This window comes from Callorhinus ursinus, unplaced genomic scaffold (assembly GCF_003265705.2).
Source record: "Callorhinus ursinus isolate GAN/ISIS: 27379988/994484 unplaced genomic scaffold, GSC_fseal_2.0 scaffold46, whole genome shotgun sequence".
Taxonomy (NCBI): domain Eukaryota; kingdom Metazoa; phylum Chordata; class Mammalia; order Carnivora; family Otariidae; genus Callorhinus; species Callorhinus ursinus.
This window is the reverse complement of record NW_027397108.1, coordinates 10375688-10397912: the sequence shown is the minus strand read 5'-3', so window position 1 is coordinate 10397912 and position 22225 is coordinate 10375688. Positions and strand designations below refer to the sequence as shown.

The 22225-nt window shown below is 53.3% G+C and overlaps 1 protein-coding gene across 7 annotated transcripts in view; it reads right to left on the bottom strand.

The window, feature by feature from the left end:
• BANP (BTG3 associated nuclear protein) overlaps nucleotides 1-22225 on the bottom strand; it is a 128705-nt gene that overhangs the window by 6412 nt on the left and 100068 nt on the right. For 6 of the 7 annotated variants that reach the window (XM_025860349.2, XM_025860351.2, XM_025860353.2 and 3 more), the window contains 2 exons: nucleotides 17361-17504; nucleotides 12762-13400 (listed from right to left, as the gene is read on the bottom strand). In XM_025860349.2, the coding sequence (XP_025716134.2) occupies nucleotides 13329-13400; nucleotides 17361-17504 (216 nt within the window). In that variant the 3' untranslated portion in view covers nucleotides 12762-13328. Of the gene's footprint in view, nucleotides 1-12761; nucleotides 13401-17360; nucleotides 17505-22225 lie in introns of those variants that run through there. The other variant, XM_025860352.2, reaches the window with a different exon arrangement.

Sequence of the window (22225 nt, the reverse complement as noted above, 5' to 3'; positions counted from 1 at the left end):
GAGCACGGTCATGGTGGGAGCATGGTCATGGTAGGAGCACGGCCATGTTGGGAGCACGGTCATGGGAGCACGGTCATGGTGGGAGCACGGTCATGGTGGGAGCGCGGTCATGGTAGGAGCATGACCAGGGAGCACGGTCATGGGGTAGCCACCAAGCACACAGAGGAAGAAAGTTCCCTCCAGCTGCTGTCTTGTCCTGGGGCCTTTCCACCTCCTGCCTGGCACAGTCCAGAAAATGGAATCCAGACCAGTGACTTCAAACGGCTATGCCTTGGGGACGCGGGGACAAGCCCTTCTGAAAGTGAGAATGTGGGGGGCCGGGGGGCGGGATCTGAGCTCTGAGCCCGCCCTGCCCAGGGTGAGCGGCAGCCTCAGAAGTTTCCAGCATCATCTGTGTGGGGGAGGGTGGGAAGGGAAACCGCTCTCAGGAAGACCATGCCAGCAGTGTTCCCGCCGAGCCACACGCCCTCCGGACACGCTGAGACCAGAGCGCGCACAAACCACTCCAGGCCGCTGGGAGGGCAGAGACCCACCGGCGGGATCACGCTGGGAAGGCGCGGAGTGGGCAGGAGACGGAGATGCTGAGATGCTGCCGGAGCTGCCTCACCTCTCTGGGCACACGGAGCCGATGTTAACGCATACCTGGCTCACAGGTCACAGCCGGGATTTGGGGAGACTATGCAGGGCGAGCACCCCGCACCACTCACGGCTCTGAGGCTTGATATACAGTAACAGATGACAACTTCAGGGCAAAGCCCCACGCCCCACGCCATCAGCGAGCAGGCGTGGGTTTCTGGCTTTGCTCTGATCTGTGCCTGACTGTGACCTCCACCCCATGCTTCAGCTGCTAGGTCTGGAGCTCAGGAGAAGCCCATTTGCCTCTGGGCAGAAGAAGCAGACTGGGGTCACCGGAGGTCCAGGAGGGGGTCGCGGGGGAGGAGCACAATGGAACGTCTCCAGCAGCTCGGGGTTGGACTTGAATTCAAGGTCAAATGCACATCTCTTAAATCAGGAGATATGGATGGTCCCCAAGACCAGTACCAGCAAGGGCAGAGGGTGGGAGCAGAACCCAGGGCCCCCAACAGGACTGCTGTTGGGAGGGGGTGTGGGGAAGAAGAAAGATGCACCCTGGCCTCTGCCTTCTCCAGCCTCTTGTGCCAAGTCAAGCAGGAAGCCGGTGCCCCGGGGGGAACCACCTGGGAGCCGACGGTGAGCACCGCCCACTCTGTCTGAAGGGCAAGTGAACCATGAGCGCCCCTTTGACCTCAGACCCGCATTCTCCAGGGCCGCCTACAAGGAAGAGGCTGCTCCTTATGCAGGGCTTGTCGCCCTCCGTCTTCCTCCTGTGCTGAGGCACGAGACTGGGACAGGGCTCTTCCCATCATGGAGGCAAGCTTGGCCTTCTAGAGATGCGTCATTTCCCTCATCGGGGAACACTGGCCTCAGTTGGCACTGGTGGCTGAGTCGTGAGCATCCACAGTGGCATGGCTGTTGGACTCTGATGGCCTCAGATAAAACCCGTCATCTGTCTGACCAGTGTGGGTGCCAGATTCAGGGAAGGCCTGGCTCGATCCCAGGGGCCAGAGCGGGAAGCCTCTCACGGCCCCAGGCCCTGCTGCCCTCACCCTGCTGCTGGCTGCCGCCCACCCCTGCCCACACCAGACCCACGGCTTCCATGCATTCCTGTTTCCACTGCCCTCAGCCACTAAGCACCCAGAGCTCACCCCCATCTATCTCCCCAGGGCCTGTCTGTGCACGGGGCCCAGGGTGGCGGGGGGGGTGCGGGGGGCAGGGGGGCCGGCCTTACAGGGGTGCACGGTGGCTCTTTCATGGGAATGGCGGGAGACAGTAAATGGGCAGCAAGAACCTCTTTTCTGACTGCTTCAGTGGGTGACGTCAGGGAGCATCCCCAGCGGAGTGAGGACGGGGAGATGCAGCAGGCTGGCTGAGTGCGAGCAGAAGGAAGGATGAAACCACCAGGCAGAATTAAGTGTCCGCCGGGGAGTGCAGGGCCTCCCAGCAGATGTGCAACCAGCCAGCCAGTGGCTTCTCCCCAGCTCACCAGGGGCAGCTGCAGGTGCAGGCTGGCATAAGTTCAGGTTTTCCAAGTTTGGGGTTTTGCCAAGGTGAGTGACAGACTAAGTGGCTGCAGGCAGGAGGGCACACAGGCAGCGCTGGGCCGTGGAGTCCAGGCTGGGCAGGCAGTCCTGACGTGGGGGGCACGGGTTCCTCCCCCACCGCCCCATGCTGGGATTTGAGGGAGTGGCCAGCAGCACAGGAGACAGGCCAGGCCCAGGGCAGATGGCGCTCTACCCCACCGACGCGGGACAGTGGGCGTGCGGAATCAGATTTAGAAGTTGGTATTTCACGGGCGCCTGGGTGGCTCAGTTGGTTAAGCGACTGCCTTCGGCTCAGGTCACGATCCTGGAGTCCCGGGATCGAGTCCCGCGTCGGGCTCCCTGCTCAGCAGGGAGTCTGCTTCTCCCTCTGACCCTCCCTCCTCTCATGGGCTCTCTCTCTCTCATTCTCTCTCTCAAATAAATAAAACCTTAAAAAAAAAAAAAGAAGTTGGTATTTCACATACCGTAAGCCTATGCTGATGGCGCCTACCCCGATGGCGGCTTGTTAGCATTTCATTTTTAAGAGCCTGCTGCTGGTCTATAAAGATGCAGTATTTCGTGTGTCGACTTTGATCCCCCAAACATGCTGAGCTCTCTTAACAGTTCCGATAATTCATCTGTGGAAATTATTCGGAATGTTCTAGAACACAGTCACGTCATTGTGATGGGTCTCTCCCCTCCCACTACCCATCACCAGGTGCTCCTGAGTCCCAGTGATGTGCGCAGCACGCCGTCAGCTGACCAGTGTTTGTGGAAGCCCCTGACCAAGTTGCAGAGGCTCCCTTGTGTTTCTAGAATGCTAACCATCCTTGTCTTCTCCTTTTTTAACATTCTGAAGCGGTGACGTTTATCAAGAGCTGCTTCTGCTGAGAAGCTCATATTTTCTCTTAAGTGCTGAGTTACACTGGGCGATAGCCTAAGGTTAAACCTGGCTGCGCTCATGAGCTCAACACCCCTCAGGGTCCCCACCCCAGCGAGGGGTCCGCGGGGCCCTCCTCCCGTGCGCTGCAAGGCAGCAAAACATGAAATAGCCGCTCAGTTGCCCGTGCTGGATCACGGCCGCCCCAGGCGCGACGGGGCCCCAACTGTACTCCTGCCTCGGCCAGACTGCCAGAGGGGAGGCCTGCCCTCCCGTGAGCGCCCTGCACACTGCCTGTGCGTGCTCATTTCAACCCACTTCCCCGCCGTCCGCCCTCCACGCAGAGCCGCCTGCCGTCCCCCTACTTCCTTGCCTTTTTCTGCACTGATCGGGGGCTCTTCTGAATCCTAACTCCCCGCTCCAACCCCGTGCCTGCCATTTGTTGGACGCTATACGCAGTCATGGGTAAGGAATCGCAGCTCGCTAGACCCAAATCCAAACGTAGCGGTCCCCTGCGTTCCTTCTGAGTCCTCCTCTGTGATATGCTAATTCTGTTTCTTTTTAAGCCCTACAGACATTATTTTCTTCAATACAGTCAGTTTCTCAGACTACTCCTGTATTTGCACTTTTCCTGCACCTCAGGATCTCCCGTCTAGGATCACTCTCCCTTTGCCAAAAGGACAATCTTCATTTTTTAATTTTTTTTAAAGATTTTATTTATTTATTTGACACAGAGAGAGCGAGCGAGAAAGGGAACATGAGCAGGGGGAGTGGGAGAGGGAGAAGCAGGCTTCCCGCCGAGCAGGGAGCCCGATGCGGGGCTCGATCCCAGGACCCTGGGACCATGACCTGAACCGAAGGCAGACGCTTAACGACTGAGCCACCCAGGCGCCCCAAAAGGACAGTCTTTATAACTCCTTTCAGTGTGGGTCTGCTGGTGGCAAACTTTTGTCTTTTGTTTTATTTAAAAAGCAACCTTTTAGGGGCACCTGGGTGGCTCAGTTGTTAAAAGTGTCTACCTTTGGCTCAGGTCATGGTCCCAGGGTGCTGGGATCGAGTCCTGCATCAGGATCCCGGCTCAGCGGGGAGTCTGCTTCTCCCTCTTTCTCTGCCCCTACTCCCTACTCATGCTCTCTCTAATAAATGAATAAAATCTTAAAAAAAAAAAAAAGCAACCTTTCAAATTGAAGAGTGACAGAGAAAAGCACGCAGCGATGTGCCCATGATGCCAGGCTCCCCAGGTCACTGCGGTCTCTCCCCCTTGGGGGGCTTCTAACACCAGTGGCTGTCCTCCTTTGTTACCTCCTAGTGGTTTCGTGGGGTTTCCTGCACGGGCCGTCCCAGATTTCAGGACACATGTGGGCGAGGGATCACAACTGCTCCCCTGGGCGTCCCTGGCTGACCCAGAACCACCACGGATCACAGCGCCCTTTGTCCCTGTGTGGAGCCACGCCGTTCAGTGCTCGACGAGGAACGCTGCACGAGCGGGTCTGCCTGTAGGCGCCTCATCCCACCCCGATGCCCTGCGTCCACACCGTCCTCCAAAGTTGTTCAAAGTCTTCAAGACGGTCTCTGCTACTCTTGGCCCTTTGCGCTTTCAAATACATTCCAGACCAAGCTTGTCAACTTCCACAAAAACTCCCTGCTTGGATTTCAGCTGGAATTGCACCGAATCCACCATTTAGGTAAGAACAGATACCTTGAAGCTTCCAATCCACAAACGTGCCAGACACCTCCATTTCTTAGGTTTTCTTCAACAGTACTTTACAGCTGTCTGTCTCAGGTATCTTTTGTTAATTTCTACATAATTTCAGTGTCTGAAAGGCTATAATATATAAGGTAAGGGATAATTACTGATTTTTCCTGGTAATTAGAAATAGAATCAAGTCTTGTACGTTGAGCGTGTGGCCAGCAACCTTGCTAACTTTACTCACTACTTTTGATAGCTTGCTTAAGGATTTCTCTGGATTTTCTTCATATATAACCGTATCTCTGCAAATAACGACAGTTTTATTTCTGGATTTTCAAGACTTACATCTTTAAATCTCCTTTTCTGGCCAGGCTCTGTGGTGCAGGGACAACAGACGTGGTGAGCAGCCAGTCTTGTTTCAACCTCACCTCAGGGACAGAGCGGCCAATACCTCCCAGTGAAGCAGGATATTTGCCTTCGAGTTCTCAGTTGATTCAACGAAGGAAGTTCCTTTCTAGCCCTAGTTTGCTAAAAGCTCTCTTCATGAACGGGTGTTGAACTGTACAAAGGATTTTTCTGCTTTTATCAAGATCATATGGTTTGTCTCTTCATTAATGTGGTGAATTACACTGATTGAGTTTTTAAATATACAAACCTGCATTCCTGAACCCGACCCAACTTGTTCATAATCTAATGGGACTCAATATTATGAAATCCAGCTTGCTCATCCTTTGGTTAGGGCGGTTGGGATTTTCAAGAGAAACACCGCTTTGTAACCACCTCCCTTTCTCTCCCTCTCTCCTTCCTTTCCTTGCTCTTTCTTTGCAACACCCTTGTCGGGTTCGCGCATCAAGGTTATGCTGCCCCATAAAACAAGACGGGATGTGAGCCTTTTTCGTTGTTGCTGTTCTTCTGCGGAAGAGTTTCTAACAGACTGTTGTTCTTTCTTAAACATATCTAAACACTTAACAGTGAAGTCATCTGTGCCTGGAATTTTCCTTGTGACAACATTTTAGGTTACAGGTGAGACTTCATAAAGATGGGAGCTACTAAGAGTTGCATCAGCAAGATGGGGGCACAGGGCTTTCTGGCGCTCGTCCCCTCCTGGAAAAATCAGTTTGAACAACTATCCCCGCGGGAGAACGCCTCTGCAAGAGCTACGGAGTGCAGGTGGGGATTACTGCACCCCAGTGGCACACAGCTAAGAAAAGACAGTTTTGCACCGAGCTAGACATGCTCCCCAGGGGTGGGGGTGGGGGGCCAGGCACGCACCTGAATGCCCCAGAGGCTGCAGCGCTGGCCCACAGTGAACCCAGGGTCCAGACCTGACCCTGCAGACCCGGGCACCAGGCCGCCTGCCCGAGGACTCCAGCAGCAAGCCCACTGGAACACGGCCAGCCAGCTCACCCAGGCTCCCAGACGGGCTGTGAAAGGCTTCCCTGCCAGGGCCCAACTGTGCAGACCGGAATGGGTGCCTACTTCTTCAAAGGTCCAGATGCCAACACAAGGCCACAAGGACTAAAGGAAATCAGAGAAACATGACACCTCAAAGGAAACCAAGAGAACGACAGGGACCCTAAGGAAGGGGGGGTCATGAGGTGTCTGGAGGGAACGCAGAATAACCGCTCCAAAGAAACTCTGCAAACAACAAGAAAACACACACAATAATCAGGGAAACAATGCATGGACAGAAGAAAGAAGTTCAGCAAAGAAATAGAAAGCATTTTTCTAAAACCAGAAACCCTGACCTTGAAGAAAACAATGAGATGAATAGAGAGCTTCAGTGAAGACGGGCCGGCAGGAGGGCAGCGGCAGGCCAGGAGACCCGCCCCTGGACTCACCCAGCAAGGGGAGCCCACTGCAAAGGGGAGGGGGACCCAACGGGAGCTCCGGGAGAACTTCCGAGAAGCCACGTGCGTGTGACTGGAGCCCCAGGAGGAGAGAGGCAGAGGGGTGCTGAGAGCTGAGTTCAAGAAATACAAGTTCACAAAGCTCCAACACCCCCCAAATTCCAACCCCAAACTACCTCCTCTGGGACACATTAAAATGAAACTCTCCGAAATCGCAGGGGAAAAAAAGGTTTGAGAAAGCAGCCACAGAATAATGGAACCACCAGGGAACCCACAGGCTCCCAGCAGAGTTCTCCGCAGAAGCAATGGAGGCTGGAGGCCAGTGAGGTGACGCACGCAGAGCGCTGAAAGAAAAAGGAACAGCCAGCAGAAGTGTCCTCCAGCAACGAAGGACAGAAAGCCATCCCGGGACGAGCACAAGCGGAGGGAGGTTGTTAGCACGAGCCTGCCTTCCGAGAGGTGCTGAAGGGAATCCTGCAGGTGGAGATGGGTGGACACTAATTAGTAACACAAGACAGACAAAAATACAGGACTCGCTGATGCAGGTGAGGACACACTCAAATTCCCAACACTCTAACACGTGTGCTGACGGGCTCATCACTGACTCTAGAACAAACATTAAAGGACAGAAGTATTGAAAATAACCATCTGGGGGCGCCCGGCTGGCTCAGGCGGAAGAGCATGTGACTCTTGATCTCAAGGTCATGACTTCAAGCCCCATGCTGGGTGTGAAGCCTACTTACGATAAAAATTCAAACAAACAAGCAAACAAAAAAAAACTATCTACAATAACTTGCCAATAAATACACAATATAAGAAGGTATAAACTGTGACATCAAAAGCATAAAACGGGGTAAGGGTCAAGAGCAGTTTTTCATGTGATTAAAGTTATCAACTTCAAAAAGATGTTGTTAGTGTCACAGTAAAGGCAAACAAAACCCTAGAAAGGAAACGGCATCAAAGTGCACCACCGCAGAGAACCATCACTCCATAGAGGAACCAGAAACAAGGGAACTACAGAATAGTAAGGAAACAATTAATAAAAGCATCAGTAATTCTCTTACTTTAAATATAAATGGATTAAATTATCCAATCAAAAGGCACAGAGTAGCTGAATGGAAGACTCAAATACCATGCTAAAAAGAGGCCCATTTTGCTTTAAGGACACACAGAGGCTCGAAGTGAGCAGATAGAAAAGATATTCCAAACAAATGGAAAACAAAACACAGCAGGGGTAGCTACACTTATATTTTAAAAAATAGACTTTAAGTCAAAAACCGTAATGAGACAAAGAAGGTCACCCACCATATAATGATACAGGGGTTAATTCAATACACTGAAGGGACATAGCAACTATAAATGTGTATACAGTGGGTGGTGCTGTTTTTTTGAAAAGATAAACAAAATTGACAAAACTTTAGCCAGACTGAGAAGAAAGGAGAGACTCAAATATAATCGGAAATGAAAGAGGAGACAGTACTACTGATACCACAGAAATGCAAAGGATCCTACGAGATTACTAGGAGCATTAATGTGCCAACCAACTAGACAACCTTGAAGTAAGGGACAAGTTCCTAGAAAATACAACCTCCCACACTAAATCACAAAGAAATAAAATGTGAACAGACCACTAATAAGGACATTGAACAGTCATCTGAACTTCCAGTGCAGAGAAGCCCAAGCCAGATGGCTTCACTGATGAATTCTTCCAAACGTTTGAAGAAGAATTAGTGCCAATCCTTCTCAAGCTCTTCCAAAAAACTTGAGAAAACTCCCAAACTCATTTTACAAGGCCAGTGTTACCCTATCAAGGCCAGATGAAGACACCACAGGAAAGGGAAACTGCAAGCTGATATCCCAGATGACTGTAGATGTGAAAATTCTCGACAAAATACCGGCAAACCATACACCATGACCAAGTGTGACGATACGAGGATGATTCAAATCAATAAGCATGACATACCATGTTAATAAAATGTAGGATAAAAATCATATCATCACCTCAATAGATGCTGAAAAAGCATTTGGCAAAATACAACGTCCTTTCGGGGATAAAAAGTCTCAACAAATGGGTTATAGAAGGGACATACTTCAACTTAATAAAGGCTTTATGTGACAAGCCCATAGCTAATATCACCTCAATGGTGAAAAAGCTTATCCTCTAAGATCAGGAACAAGACAAAGATGCCCACTCTTCTTTTTTTCCGGTTTTACTGAAAAATAACCGATACACATCACCGTATAAGGCATACAGCATGATGGCTTGATTTACACATAATGTGAAAGAATTACCACAGTAGGTTCAGCTAGCATCCCCCTTCTCATAGAAATACAAAACAAACAAACAAAACAAAAAGAAAGAAGAAAAAAGGGAGAAAATTTCTCCTTGTGATGAGAACTCCTAGGATTTACTCTCTTACCCGTCCTGTGTATCATATGGGAGCGTTCACTGAGGTCATCGCGTCATACATCACACCCCTAGTACTGATTTGCCTTATACCTGGAAGTTGGTACCTTTTGACAGCCTTCCTCCAGTTTCCCCTCCTCCTAACCTCCACGTCTGCTAACCATAAGTCTGATCTCTTTTTCTGGGAGTTTGGTCTTTTGTTTTAGATTCCACACATAAGTGATACCATACAATATTTGTCTTTCTCTGACTTATTTTACTTAGCCTAATGCCTTCAAGGTCCACCCATGTGGTTGCAAATGGTAGGATTCCCTTTATTCTATGGCAGAATAAGTAATTTCCACTGTGTAGATATATATATAGCACATCTTCTCTACCCACCCACCCAACCACGGACACTTAAGTATGGTCTCCATGTCTTGACCACTGTAAATAATGCTGCTATTAACATGGGGATGCAGTTATCTTTTTGAGTTAGTGTTTTTGTTCCCTTTGGATATATTCCCAGAAATGGAATTGCTGAGTCAGAGGCTAGTTCTACTTTTCTAACTGCTCTGGCTAGAACTCACAGTCACGTGTTGAATAGAGGTGGCAAGGGTGGGCACCCTTCAAGGACACTCAACGGAGAAAAGACAACCTCTCCAATAAATGGTACTGGGATAACTGGGTATTCACATGCAAAAGAACGAAAATGGATCCATATCTTAAACCACTCAGAAAAATTAACTTGAAACTGACTAAAAACTTAAATATAAGACCTGAAACCATGAAACTCCTAGAAGAAAACATAGGAACACAACTCCTCGACATGGGTAATGGCTGTCTGGACAGGCCTACAGCACCGGCAACAAGATCAAAAATAAACGGTGGGACCACATTCCAACTAAAAACCTTCTGCTCAGCAAAAGAAATCATCAACAAAGTGAAAAGACAACCTACACAAAGGGAAAAAAAATACTTGCAAACCATCCATCTGATGAGAGATTAATATCCAAAATACAGAAAAAACTCCTACAACTCAGTAGCAAAAACATCCAATTAAAAAATGGGCAAGGGACCTGATTAAACATATCTCCAAAGAAGACCTATGAAAGGCCAACAGGGACAAGGAAAGATGCTTGACATCACTAATCATTAGAGAAATCATATCAAAACCACGATGAGGGGCGTCTGGGTGACTCAGTCGGTTAAGCGTCCGACTCTTGGTTTGAGGATGTGGAGAAAAGGGAACCCCTGTACCCTGCTGGTGGGATTGTAAACTGGTGCGGCCACCGAGGAAAACATTACGGAGGAGCCTCAAAAAATGAAAAACAAAACTATCAAATGACCCACCAGTCCCACTTCTGGGAATGTATCCGAAGGAGACCAATTTTTTCTAAGCACAACTTTCGACGTAGTCCACAAGTTTTGATATGTCGATCTGTCATATTTAATTGGCAATTAAAGATACCTTTCCATTTTGATATTTTATTTGGCCCATGGGTTATTTTAAAAGTCCGTTAATCTGCAAACATTTGCAAATGTACTCATTTTTTTTTTCATTAATTTTTAACTTAATCCCACTTGGTCGAAGAGCGTGGTCTGCAGGGTCTCAGGCCTTTGATGTCTGTGGGAGACCATCTTTATGATCTGGCACGAGGCCAATTTGATAACGTTCCAAAGAGCCCACGGGAAGACTGCACACTCTGGGGCTGCTGGACGCGGCCTTCCGCATGTCGGTTAGGCCCAGCTCCTTATCACGTCGTTCACATATCCGCCACCTGAACGATTTCTACGTACTGCATTTCTTAAACGCTTGTCAAGAATATTAAACGTGACGCCTTGAAATTGTACAGTATCTTGATCCCTTTTCTCCAGGGCAATAAAAAGAGGCTTTAAAACAATTTAGCTCTTTCCTGCCGGTCCCAACTGACCAAGTAATTTTTCCCAGTACCTTACTGTATTTGAAAATTTCAGCACGAGACAGTTTTAGGCACAGCCCTTAGACATACTTGTTTGTTTGGTTTCGTCCATCCTTCTTCCTTTAAAACCTCCTCCTGGATCCACACTCCTGTTCTTGAAGAAAATTCCTTGCAATTTCCTTCACAGGAGGGATCGTCTGCAGGTGACACTCTCATTTTGTCTATAAAATGTTTTTGAAGTGTCGTCCTTTATTTTTAATAACCTTGAGATAGGACTCATATGCCAAAAATTAGTCACCCTTTTAAGAAGTGTTTATTTCAATGACTTTTAGTATATTTACAGAGCTGGGCCAACGTCATCATTTCATTCCAAAATTTGAAAATTTTGGTTGGGCCAAAATTCCATCATTTAACGCTGGCCACCTCACAGGGAAGCCCCCGCCCTGGGAGCAGTCACTCCCCACTTCTCCTTTTGCCTCGCCCCTGCGCCCCCTGATGTGCTTCTGCTCGCTGCCTCTGCGGACTGGCCTGTTCCGAGCATTTCCCAGCAACAGGACTGCAGAGTACACAGGCTCTCTCACTCAGCATGAAGCTTGTGAGGTCCATTGGTGCTGTAGCCTGTGTTGGAGCTTCACTCCTTTTTACGGCTGAACAATATTCCATGTGTGGATGGAGAGATCACATTTGGTTTACCCATTCATCTTCGGACAGACACTTGGTTGTTTCCACTTTGGGGCTAATATGAATAATGCCACAATGCCCATGTGTGTACAAGTTTATGCGTGGGCACGTGCCTTCAATGTCTGTGGGTGTATACCTTACACGTAGGCGTGGAAATGCTGGGTTCGATGGTAACTGTCCCAAATGTTCCCGAACAACCTTCAGTTTTCCTGAGCATTCAAGCAGGAGGTGAAAACGTCCTTCTCTCAGTGCCTTGTTGGCACAAAAGCCTGTGCTTCTGACTTCTGAGGCCGCAGAACATTCGGCTGTGCTTCTGCTACGGTCCCTCCCCTGCACGGGGGCTGTCTTTTCTCTCTGGCTGCTTTCAGAATTAGCCTTGCCTTCAATGCGGTGTGGGGGTTCAGGCATGACTTTTTTTCTTTCTACTTGAGATCTGTTTCTGGAATCCCTTAAACGTGATATTCTCTTCTCTCCTTCTGGGATTCCAGCCATTTCCATCTACGGGAGAACAGCCCCTACCCGTGGAGGGGAGATGGAGGCATGGGACGCAGAGGTGCCATTCCACTCTCAGGAGCTGCTCCCCAGCCCACCATCCCCCGTCAGCGTGCCCCGGTGTAAACCACCCAGCCCGGCGACCCCCAACGGCGTGGCATGGGAGAGGTGCAACTGTTTGGGATAGCAACTTCGAATCCTTTCCAGGCAAAGCACTGAGCTCACAGTCTAAGTCAGGGAATGCAATTTTGTGGTGGGAAACCCCCAGACCCCACCAACGTAACTGCCACAACAGAGCGGACAGGGAGACCAGACACTGCTGGGCGCTCGTCATGCAAACCACCTCCGGGACGCTGGTGTGGAACTACCTTTCTTCTCAAAATTTTACAGGATGCGGCGTACGTCTATGGATGTGACTTCCCCCGAGGACCCCAAGCTGTGACTGTGGCACTGGGGGAGGCCCGTGTCACTCAGGGTCTGCCTGCGGGAGCTCCTGCAACACTGAGCCATGCTCACACTGTCTCAAGGGGTGCCCACGTCTGAGGGCACGCCGTGGTACAGCGCTTGGCGACCGGGGGAGCCGTTCCCACGGCCTATTCCATGGGACCGGGAGAAACAGCCACAGCCTTCCTTGGGAAAACACCCCACAACTCCTGTCAACATGGCTGAAAGGGCCCATGGGGTGAGGCCCAAGCAGCCACCAGGAAGGAGGCCGGCCTCGAGGCAAACCACCTCTTCAGGGAAATGACACGAAGCTGCTGTGGTCATAAATACATTTTATTTCATTAGAAATGCATAATTAACAGTGTTGTGAGCATTTCCCCCTAGAAAAGTAGGTAAGCAATATTTCCATCAAAATTGTTAGTTGTCTTTTGCAAATACCTATTTTCATTACACGGAACAGAGCACACAGCAAAAGGCTTCTGCTACTCCACTTTTTTTTTTTTTCAATTTTCTTTTTTGTTATAAACACCATAGCAAATTAAAAAAAGCTGTTTGAACAGAGAAAAATATTGTAGTTCTTGATTTTCCGCACGTACTTAATGCAATCCACACTGTGCTTCCCCACTCTTTCTCCGGATGCCGACAGTGGGACTCAAAAGGGTCTTCTGGAGGGGTGGTGGCCGTTACTGGCACACTTCTGTTGAGCGGGACACTCCCCCCGCAGGGGAGGCTTTCAGACGCACTTGAACGGAACACGTGCAGTCACCTCCGTGCAAAGCCGTGGGGCCAGGGCGCGCGTAGAACAGGCCGGTTGGCTGGAGCCGGCGCTGAGCACGGCCATGGCCCCGTCTTAGGTCCTGTCGTGGGTGGGTGGCCTGTCCCGCCTACTGGATCTGGATGGCTCCATGCTCGAGCTGCATTTCAGGCTGCAGGGTGGGCTGCAGGGTCTCAGCCGTCTGCAAGAGGGGAGAGAGGAGGGCTTTCTATAAAAGTACCCACCACGCAAGTCCAGGCCACTGGCGGGTCATTAAACACCAATGGCTTTTGTGGTTGAAAGAAGCATACACAGCAGAGCTGGAAGGGGCCAAGGTCCGCCCCTGCTTTGGCAGAGGACTGTCCCCGGGGCCATGGTCCGTCTTTTCAGAACCTTCTGTTTGGCACGCCCCCACCGACCCTCCCGCACATGCTCTGGGGCTTGCCGAAGCCTGTTCCCAGTCCCACCCCTGCCCCTCACTGCGGAATGCCTTCCGAGTGGTTAAACCGTCCTGTGTACCTAGAATTTCAGTCACCACTTTGCCTTCTTATAAAAGCTGCTCCACTGTCCCCCCAAAATACCATTTTAGGGACAGTAACATTTTTCTTCTTAACAGAAGAAGTTCTAATCAGTGACCTACAGACATTAAAAGGACTTTAAAGGTATATTTACAGGTTGAAGATAAAGGGGAAAATACAATTTAGAATAAGCCACCGACCATCCACCTCAACGACCAGAGTGAGCCCCCAGATAGAGATTAACAGGGGTTTTTCCCTAGGCTCCCCCAGCTGTCAGCCCAAGACAACGTCACAAAGATGAGACCCTCGGAGGCGGGCACCTGGCCACCCTGGAGACGTGGCCGGAGAGACCAGGCATGAGCACGTGGAGGCTGAAGAGGCAGAGAGCCAGGGACACGGCAGGCAGGAGCCCCGAGGTGTGCGGCCGGTGCTGCGGCTTCTGCTGTGGTTCGAGGCCGTGCTTCTGGAATTCAGGCAGCACGGGACACCGCACGCAGGGCTTCCTGAGAGAAGGGAGGGCCCTGCGGGTTGCGGACTTAGCACAGGCATCACCCACACCGCCTACAGAGCCCTGGACGGCAGCCCAGGCAGCAGTCAGGAGGGAGGATGAAGCCAGGACACACACAGCCCAGGAGGCTCTCTGCACATTTCCGGGCGAGGGTGGCGGCTGCAGGCGGAGGGAGCGGGGGCGGGGTCACAGGCTGGGCAGAGAGGACCTCCAGGACGCGGAGTGCCGTCCCTTGGTCACCTGGAAAGCAGCTTCGGACTCAGGCACACAGAAAGTGGGACACAGATGAGGGGGTGCCTACCCGGGGGACTCGGGGAGACCCACACCCTGATGAGGACGCCCCTCCCTTCACCTTCGTCCTCAAAAGGCAGCAGCCAGACCTGTGCCTCAGGCAGGAAATGTAGGGAAAGGGCTCCAACCGCACGACTCAGAAAGTTCCAGACGTTTGAAGGCACCAAAGACAGCCGGCAGCCCTGGGCAGCCAACTCCTGGCGTGTGCCTGTGCAGGGGGTCACCAGGCAGTGCCCACCACACGGGGCCAACTCCCTGGCGTCCTGCCCAAGAGAAGCCAGGCTCCTCCTCCAGCCCCACAGGGGCTCCTAGAACATTCTTGTCGGCTAAGCGTGGTCTTCTCCAGGAAGGAGTTTACGTACCTGACCCTGTTCTGACCAGCAGACTCAAAGTAAATCCAGCAAGAGCCCCACAAGAGCAGACGGCCTTCATGCTGATAAACAGTCAGGAACCCCTTCCTTCTGCAGACACGGCCCCGTCTACAGAAGGCACCAGCGGCGCCACTGGAGAGCGAGCGCCTGAGGATGAGACAGGGGGAGCAGGCCCCAGGGCCACGCATGGGGGGCCACACACGGCGGGCCACGTCCGGGCCCACCCTGCTGCTGTATCACCTGCTGACGGACCGAGTCCAGGCCAAGTGAGGTCTCCTACAGGGAAAACACCCCCGCGGGTGCACATCTCATTCTCTGGCCTGTTCCTACACATACTCATTAAGTGGGTCCCAAGAACTTGCCAGGCAGGAATTGAGACAAAGAATGCAGACCGGAAGCCAAGGAGGCCAAGAGCTAAATGGACACGGCCTTCCTCAATTCTGCAATCTGTGGAATGACCACAAACTCATGGTCCAGGAAGACGGCCTGTCACACAGCACCCCAGGTCTGAAGCATGCACCATGGGACCCTTCCATGCCTGCTGGGCAGCAGGGAAGAAAACTGCCTGAGTGCAATGACCCCACCTAGGACCATGCAGAGCATCAGACACAAGCGACCCAGCGTGGGTAGAGGGGGCCCTGCAGGGGCTCTGACTTCCAGGACAGGCTCATGCTCAAACCAGAGAGAAGTCCACCTCGTCCCCACAACACCGCTGGCTCCTGGTCACACTCAACCCTTCTTGGTTCATCTCCAGGGTGGAGTGGGCCTCTGTGGTCACTACCGCACAAAAGCCACACAGGAGGTGGACCCACAAGGGCCCAGGCTGCTGTGGCCACTCACGTGGAAGGGGCTGGAGGAGTCTGAGGGGGACCGAGAGGTGGCGCCTTCTCCAGGAAACACGCTCGCTCAAGGGGCCTCGCTATGAATTAGGAGATTAAGCATTTAAGTCCTCACAGGTCCGCTGAGCTCAGCCAGCTGGCCACCTGGTCACAGCCCCCTGGGGCACCCTCTCTGGCTATACCGAGCTCCACTCCTCAGCAGCCACCTCACAAGCAAGCAAAGGAGAATGCCCTTTCCTCCTGAGGCTAGGAGCACACACAACACTGAGCACGGTCCTCAACAGAGACAGAGGGGAGCGTGGGAATCTGGGGCTTCAGTTCTGAGCATCAGAAGCCAGTGGCGTGGAGATACATATGGTTCCTCGGTACCAGATGCAGAGGGGAGAGGGGTGGGCCCAGGGGACTGCAGAGCGTGCAAGGACACAGGCAGGAGCTGACCAGCCGTGGTCGGAGCAGCCGAGAGCCCCTGCGTCAGTGAGCCTCTCGGCCCGGTCTCAGCACGAAGGCCAGTGACTCCAAGCACCACCCACAAGCTTCGAGAACACAGGGAAAGGGCGCATCTGCCGCTCCCGCCACCCGCAGCCTGCGCTTTGCGCCAGGGATGGACCCCCATGCTCTCGGGACCCATCCTACGTTACTGCCAGAAAAGCAGGCCCCGCTGTTCTCCGATCAGCCGACTACACCGAAAGCATGCTGTCCCCTAAACGGGGCTTCCGGCTGGCCCTTCACACTAGCTGGGAGGCCCGGGGGACCCTGAGGGGAGGCCATGCTTGGCCAAGCGCACTTGCCGAGGGGCAGCTCCACAAACGTGTCAGACACTCGAAGCAGCAGTCCCCTCAGCTGACGTGCCAGGAGGCATGCAGAGAGGGCACGCGCGCTTTCCTGCTCCTGGGAAGGCATGGAGGACGGGCAGCAGAGACGAGACCCTCAGTCCAGCAAAACCAGACAACAAGGGCAGCAGGGGCGGGGGCGGCCGGGGCTCAGCCACCGGACTGCCCCCTGAGGAAGCACACACCGAGCAAAGGGAACACGGGGCCCTAGCCACGAGCCATCCCCAGCAAGGCCCCCGGGCTGCCACACGGGACGCTGCAAACCAGGCCAGACGGGGCCCTCAGCGCCCAGGGAGGCGCCACAGCTGCCCAGGGCTATCCTGCATCTCCACCACAGAGGCGAGAACCCACAACCTGCCCCTGGGGAAAGGGTCAAGGCCGAGGGCCGGGGCTACACTGTCTGCAGGCGTGCTGAACCCCGGGCTGGGCCCTGCCGCTCTCAGAGGGGCAGTGAGGTCTCAGGTAAACAGGAACCCTCTTGTTCTGCAGCCCCCAGGAGCTGGCTCTGTGGGGTAGGCAGACACAATTAATTCTTGCCTCTGAATTTATAGAGAAGACAAGACACCGTATTATCTCAAGAATTGGCTTAACACTGGCATCTGGGCCGGGACCTAACTTCCAGCCTCACGTCGTCAGGCATTACAAAAATCAGTGCCTCCATCCACATCATGTGCCCTTCAATGACAGTTTACCCTCCTCGTGGGAGAAGAGCAGAAGCGGAATCACCCAAGCTGCGTGCACACCTACAGAAGCCCCAGGACCTGTCCACAGACGGGGGCGTCCACTTCCAGAAGGGGGGACCCACCTGAGCCGCAGTGGTGTGGTCAGTCACCGGAGCCAGCTGGACGTACTGGACCTGGATGTCGCTGCCCTGGAGAGGCGAGCCGTCCACGCCCCCAGCAGTGGGGTCAGAAGAGGCCACGGCTATCAGCTGGGCGCCCTGCAGCACCTGGAGAGACAAAGCAGACCCCGGTCAGCACGGACAGCCTCGCTGGGCCAGGGCTAAGTGCTGTTCTACTGTGGCTGCACGGACCCAGAGAGGTGGCCGAGGCCCACCCTCCACATCGTGGGGTCTGCCGTGCGAATGTGTACAGCGTGACCGAGCTGTTCTGCTGCATCCCCAAGTGCCCTCCCTCAAACAGCCACACACGGGACAGAACGATGGGTTTTCAAGCCGCATAAGAAAAAGACCAACCAGCTCCAGTTTTCAAAGAGTAAAGCTCAGGGGCGCAGCCGAGGGGTGTCTGAGAAGGGTGGCGAGGAAACAGTGGGATGTGGGACAGAGGGACCAAAGCACCGAAGACCTTCTGGAAATCTCTGCTGTTTGAGGTTCATGGGAGGGCAGCCCGGAGGGAACAGGAGATGGCATCACATCCCCAACCCACGTGCCAGACGCCTTCGCCAGCTCTTCCGGGCAGCTCCCCGAGTGCTTGAGAGCCAGGGAGACAGAGCCCTCTGATAGTGGACAAATGCAGTTACGAAGCAAACCCAAGGATGGGGCAGGTCTGGAGGCCGGGGCAGCCGGGAGATGACCCTCCCCTAGAGCCTCTGGGAGGAGCGGCCCGGGGACGACGCTGGACATGGACCTCCAGACCGTGAGTGCATGAGGATGTGGACACCCGGCGCTGCAGCCACAGGCACGCACGCAGCACGCTGGCCTTTCCTCAGCTGTCTCCTTCCAAGGAGCCGGCTTCTCGCTCCCCAAGGGCTGACCCGACAACAGCAGCTCCTTGTCCATCATCAGCCATTTGTACCAGTGAGTGCTCCCAAGAGAGGTTTGGAAAAACTGGCGAAAACCCGTCTCCTGTATTACTCCCCGGACCTCCTCTGCACCAGACCTCTCCCGGCCATACAGTAAGACCCAGTGCAGCCACAGGAAGGCAGCCAGCCCCCACGTGGCCCGCGGGACGGCAGCCTCGGGCAGGGGCCGGCCCCACTCCCCCAGGGGCAGAGCCTCTCTAACTGGCGGGATCAAGCGCGGGGCGCTCCCACTGGGCGCGGGTTTGCGGTGCGGGGGAGAGTGTGCTCCACGGCAGCAACTCGGCCCCACGAGAGCGAGGAAAGATCTCGATGGGGAAAAGACGGAAGGGAAGGGATGCTCAAAACAGCACATGAGTTTGCCTTTCGGTGGGTGAAGGGAAGGAGAGGCTGGAACAGTCCACTGGTGCCGTGGATGCCCTCACTGAGCACGCTTTTGCTCGATACTGGCTCAAATGTAAAGACCGTGCAGTGTTTGGAACCACGGGAGCGAAAATGTTAGGTAACGTAGTCACGGTTCTGTCACCACGGCGTGCCGTACGAGATCCCTTAATGCGCTGATGTAAGGTCAGATCATCAACTATCCTTAATGAAAGCCACGCCACCCCGGAACTGTTTTCTGAGAAGGCTCTGCCTTCCTCTGGTTTTGGAGGTGAGCCACGACCGCCCGTGACACGGGGCATGTTACGGTTTCCTGAGGGTACGCTGCTTCCTGTCAGCACCACCGTAAGCTGACTCCACACACGGCCTGCACAGCTGCTTCCATCTTACGAACGAGAACGTCAGAAAGCTCGGAATCTGAATGTGCCACGTTATGACGAGGACAGGCACTTCACCAGCCTGGCTGGCAAATGAAAATAAAAACGGGAAAATGTTTTCACCTGAGATTTCAACCCAAACACCACACTTCCTCAATGTGTCCACACTGGTTTGCTTTTGGCAACTGATTCGGGAACAAGTCAAAAAGTCAACGTGCACGAGGGGCTGGCGGGAGAGGCCTTCCAGCCCCCCAGCGCCCTCGCCCTTCTTCACATCCCAGACCCTGCAGAGAAAACCCTCCCCCAGGGGCCTCCACGCGAAGAGCTGGGAGCGTGACCAGACGGGGGCGCCGTTCTTCAGGTGAGGAGAGCAAGAGTCCGCCAGGGAGACGGGCTTCTCGATGGGAATGGCTTCACCTACAGTGGGCAGAAAGTTCGTTCAGACTAGAGCCGAGCTAAGGGCAGCAGCAGCATCAGGAGTCGGGCTGGCTGTGCAGAAAGCTCAGCAGCGGAGACACAGGTCTCCGAGCACGTTCCAGGCCCGCCTCACCCACTGTGACCTCCTGCAACCCTGGGAAGGGGTCACCACCGACACCGGGACCTGAGCCACCGCCCCGTCCTTGCCTGGCTTGCAGGCTTCACCCCACGGCTGTACTCCATCCCCCGAGGGGCACTTCCCCCCATCGCAGGCCGACCCCGAATACCCGGGCTCCAGCACCGGCACACAAAGCAATTTGGGATGCTTTTCAGGTCGTCCTCAAAATTTGGGAAAGCTCTCTGAAGGTGAGATTAACACTTGGTTAAATTACAGCTGTGGAGGAAGAAAACGCAGGCAGAAGAAATCAAACAGACCGCTCTGCAGACAGGGAGTTTCTTCACGAGGGAGGGGACGTGGGGACGCCATCTCTCACCTGGATCCGCGAAACAGCAGCAAGCACCCGGCTGAGGAGGACCCTGGGTCGTGTGGCCCAACGGTCTCTGTGCTGGACCCACACAGTGGAGTCCGTGCTCATCCCACGGACGGGATGACCAATGAAGGAGGAGTTCTGGAAGGTGAGACGGGTTTGAAAGCTCCTCAAAGCTCTAAGCAGCCTCTTGAAATATGCAGGAGGCTGAGACACAATGTGTCGATTTGGACTTAATTTTAAACTGGTGAAGTTAAAATAAAACCTATTTATATCAAATCTGAAATGCAGAGCAGCAAAAATGAGGTCACAAGCCACTGTCACATGGATCAGCGTGGCACCCCAGAAGAACCCACAGAAAGAACACGATCCATCCTTGCTCTGTTGGGAGGACGAGAGGCCAGCACATCCGCCTCTCCCCTGCTCTAGAACCAGCAGGAAGTCTCGATGATGAGTTTCCAGCTCCCTCCCACTCATTTGATGTGTGCAGCCTCTTCCCAATAGGCTCTGGAATATAGAAAAAATCTAACAGGAATGCAGCGGGCTCCCAGGCCATCAGCCAGCAGCATCCCCTCCCGCAGCCACCAGCCTGTGGTTGACCGGGGCATACGCCCGCTCCCCCCGCCCAGACTCAGAGGCCACACGAGAGGCACCCGCAGCACCGAGCAGGCACCTGTGGCGTTCCCACCTTCACTCACAGGGTTTCCCTACAATGACTGTCAGACAAGGAAAAAGAGTAGAGGGTGTGCATTTGGAGCAGCCTATTGAGGGCATCCTGGATCTAAAAGCACTGTTTTCTTGAGTGCACAAATCTGGTTTTCCTCGATATACTGCCAATTTTGAAACTATTTAATATCCAACTGAAATCATGCAAAACTGGTACAAAACCTAAAATAAAAGCAAGAAGTCCAAGGACTTTTCAGTTAAGGTTTAGATATAAAACTCTGAATCCTACCAAGAATCTGCACAGATGAAAACAAAACAGCCAACCCAAACCCTCCTCTAATTTTAAGATCCTGTGTGGCCAGGAAGAGAGACGAGACCATGACCTCCAGAAGGTCACTCGCTTGTTTGTGTCATCCGTCCCCCTGTGCATCCAGCTTGTGAAGGGAACGCACTCAGTGAGGTCAATCTTCTCAAATCTAGATGTGAATTCAAGGAGGAGCTTCTTCATGACAGAAAAATGAGGACTTGAGAGAGAGAAGCCCGTCCCAGGGATGCCCCAAATCACCCCTGGCCAGGAGGCCCACCAGCCCCAAATCTTCCTCCTACATTTTCACAGCAAGTGCCGAGCACAAATTATCATTCTGAAGCCTCTAAACCCTCTGACAGCAACACTCATGTGTTTCCTAGTTTCCATTTTGAGTGCTTTCATAAACCAAGTCGCCTGAGTACACGGTCAGAAATGAGCACAAAAAGAAATCACGGGTAGACGCAGATGCCGCTCCTCTGGGGCCGTTCATCAGACCCACAGGGAAAATGCCCCTCGAGCCGCCGTCCAGACCCTGCTCCCGTCAAGATGCTATGTGGCGAGCAGCAATAAAAGTGGTTTCTGCTGTCTGCTCTGGAGCTCGTTCCAGCATTGAGCACAAACCTCACACACAAAACCTAAAAAATACAATAAAGCAGGAACGGAAGTCTGGAGATACTTGGTATTCATCCCGCATCACTGCAGATAAGGCAGCATTCCTGGGTACAAATCTTAACCATGTGTTTTAAAACCTTCCAGTAGATTGGGGCGGGGTTAATAAATCAGCCAAAGTCAAATCCGAAGACCTCCAGTTTTTGCCACGGGTTCCAGGCCTCCGGCTTCTAGAAGCGGCGCACGGGGTGGGCAGGGAGCAGGTGAGACAGAACACAGGAGGAAAACGAAAGGTCTGGATCGATTACGCGTGAGTGGGTCACACCCGCTTGGGGCAGGGAGGGGTGGCCCAGGGGCACCCGGCCTGCCAACCTGCACACTTCGGGTGGGCCCAAAGGGCCACTTCAGCTCCCTGTCCTGTGACCGTGCTCCCACAGCTCTGGTCACTGCTTTAACTTAGAAAACTCCCTGCACGGAACAAGAAAACTTCCCGTGGTGTTTGCCCTGCGTGGGCTAAAGAAAGAACTTCTGAAAGGGGCGAGGCCCTCTTCCTCAGATCACTTCCGCAGGAAGCATTCACAAGGGCCTGTGCTTTGCGAAGCTGCAGATGTCGGCTCCCGCATGCTCCCGGCCCGGGGCGGGGGGGGGGGGGGGGGGGGGGGGGGGG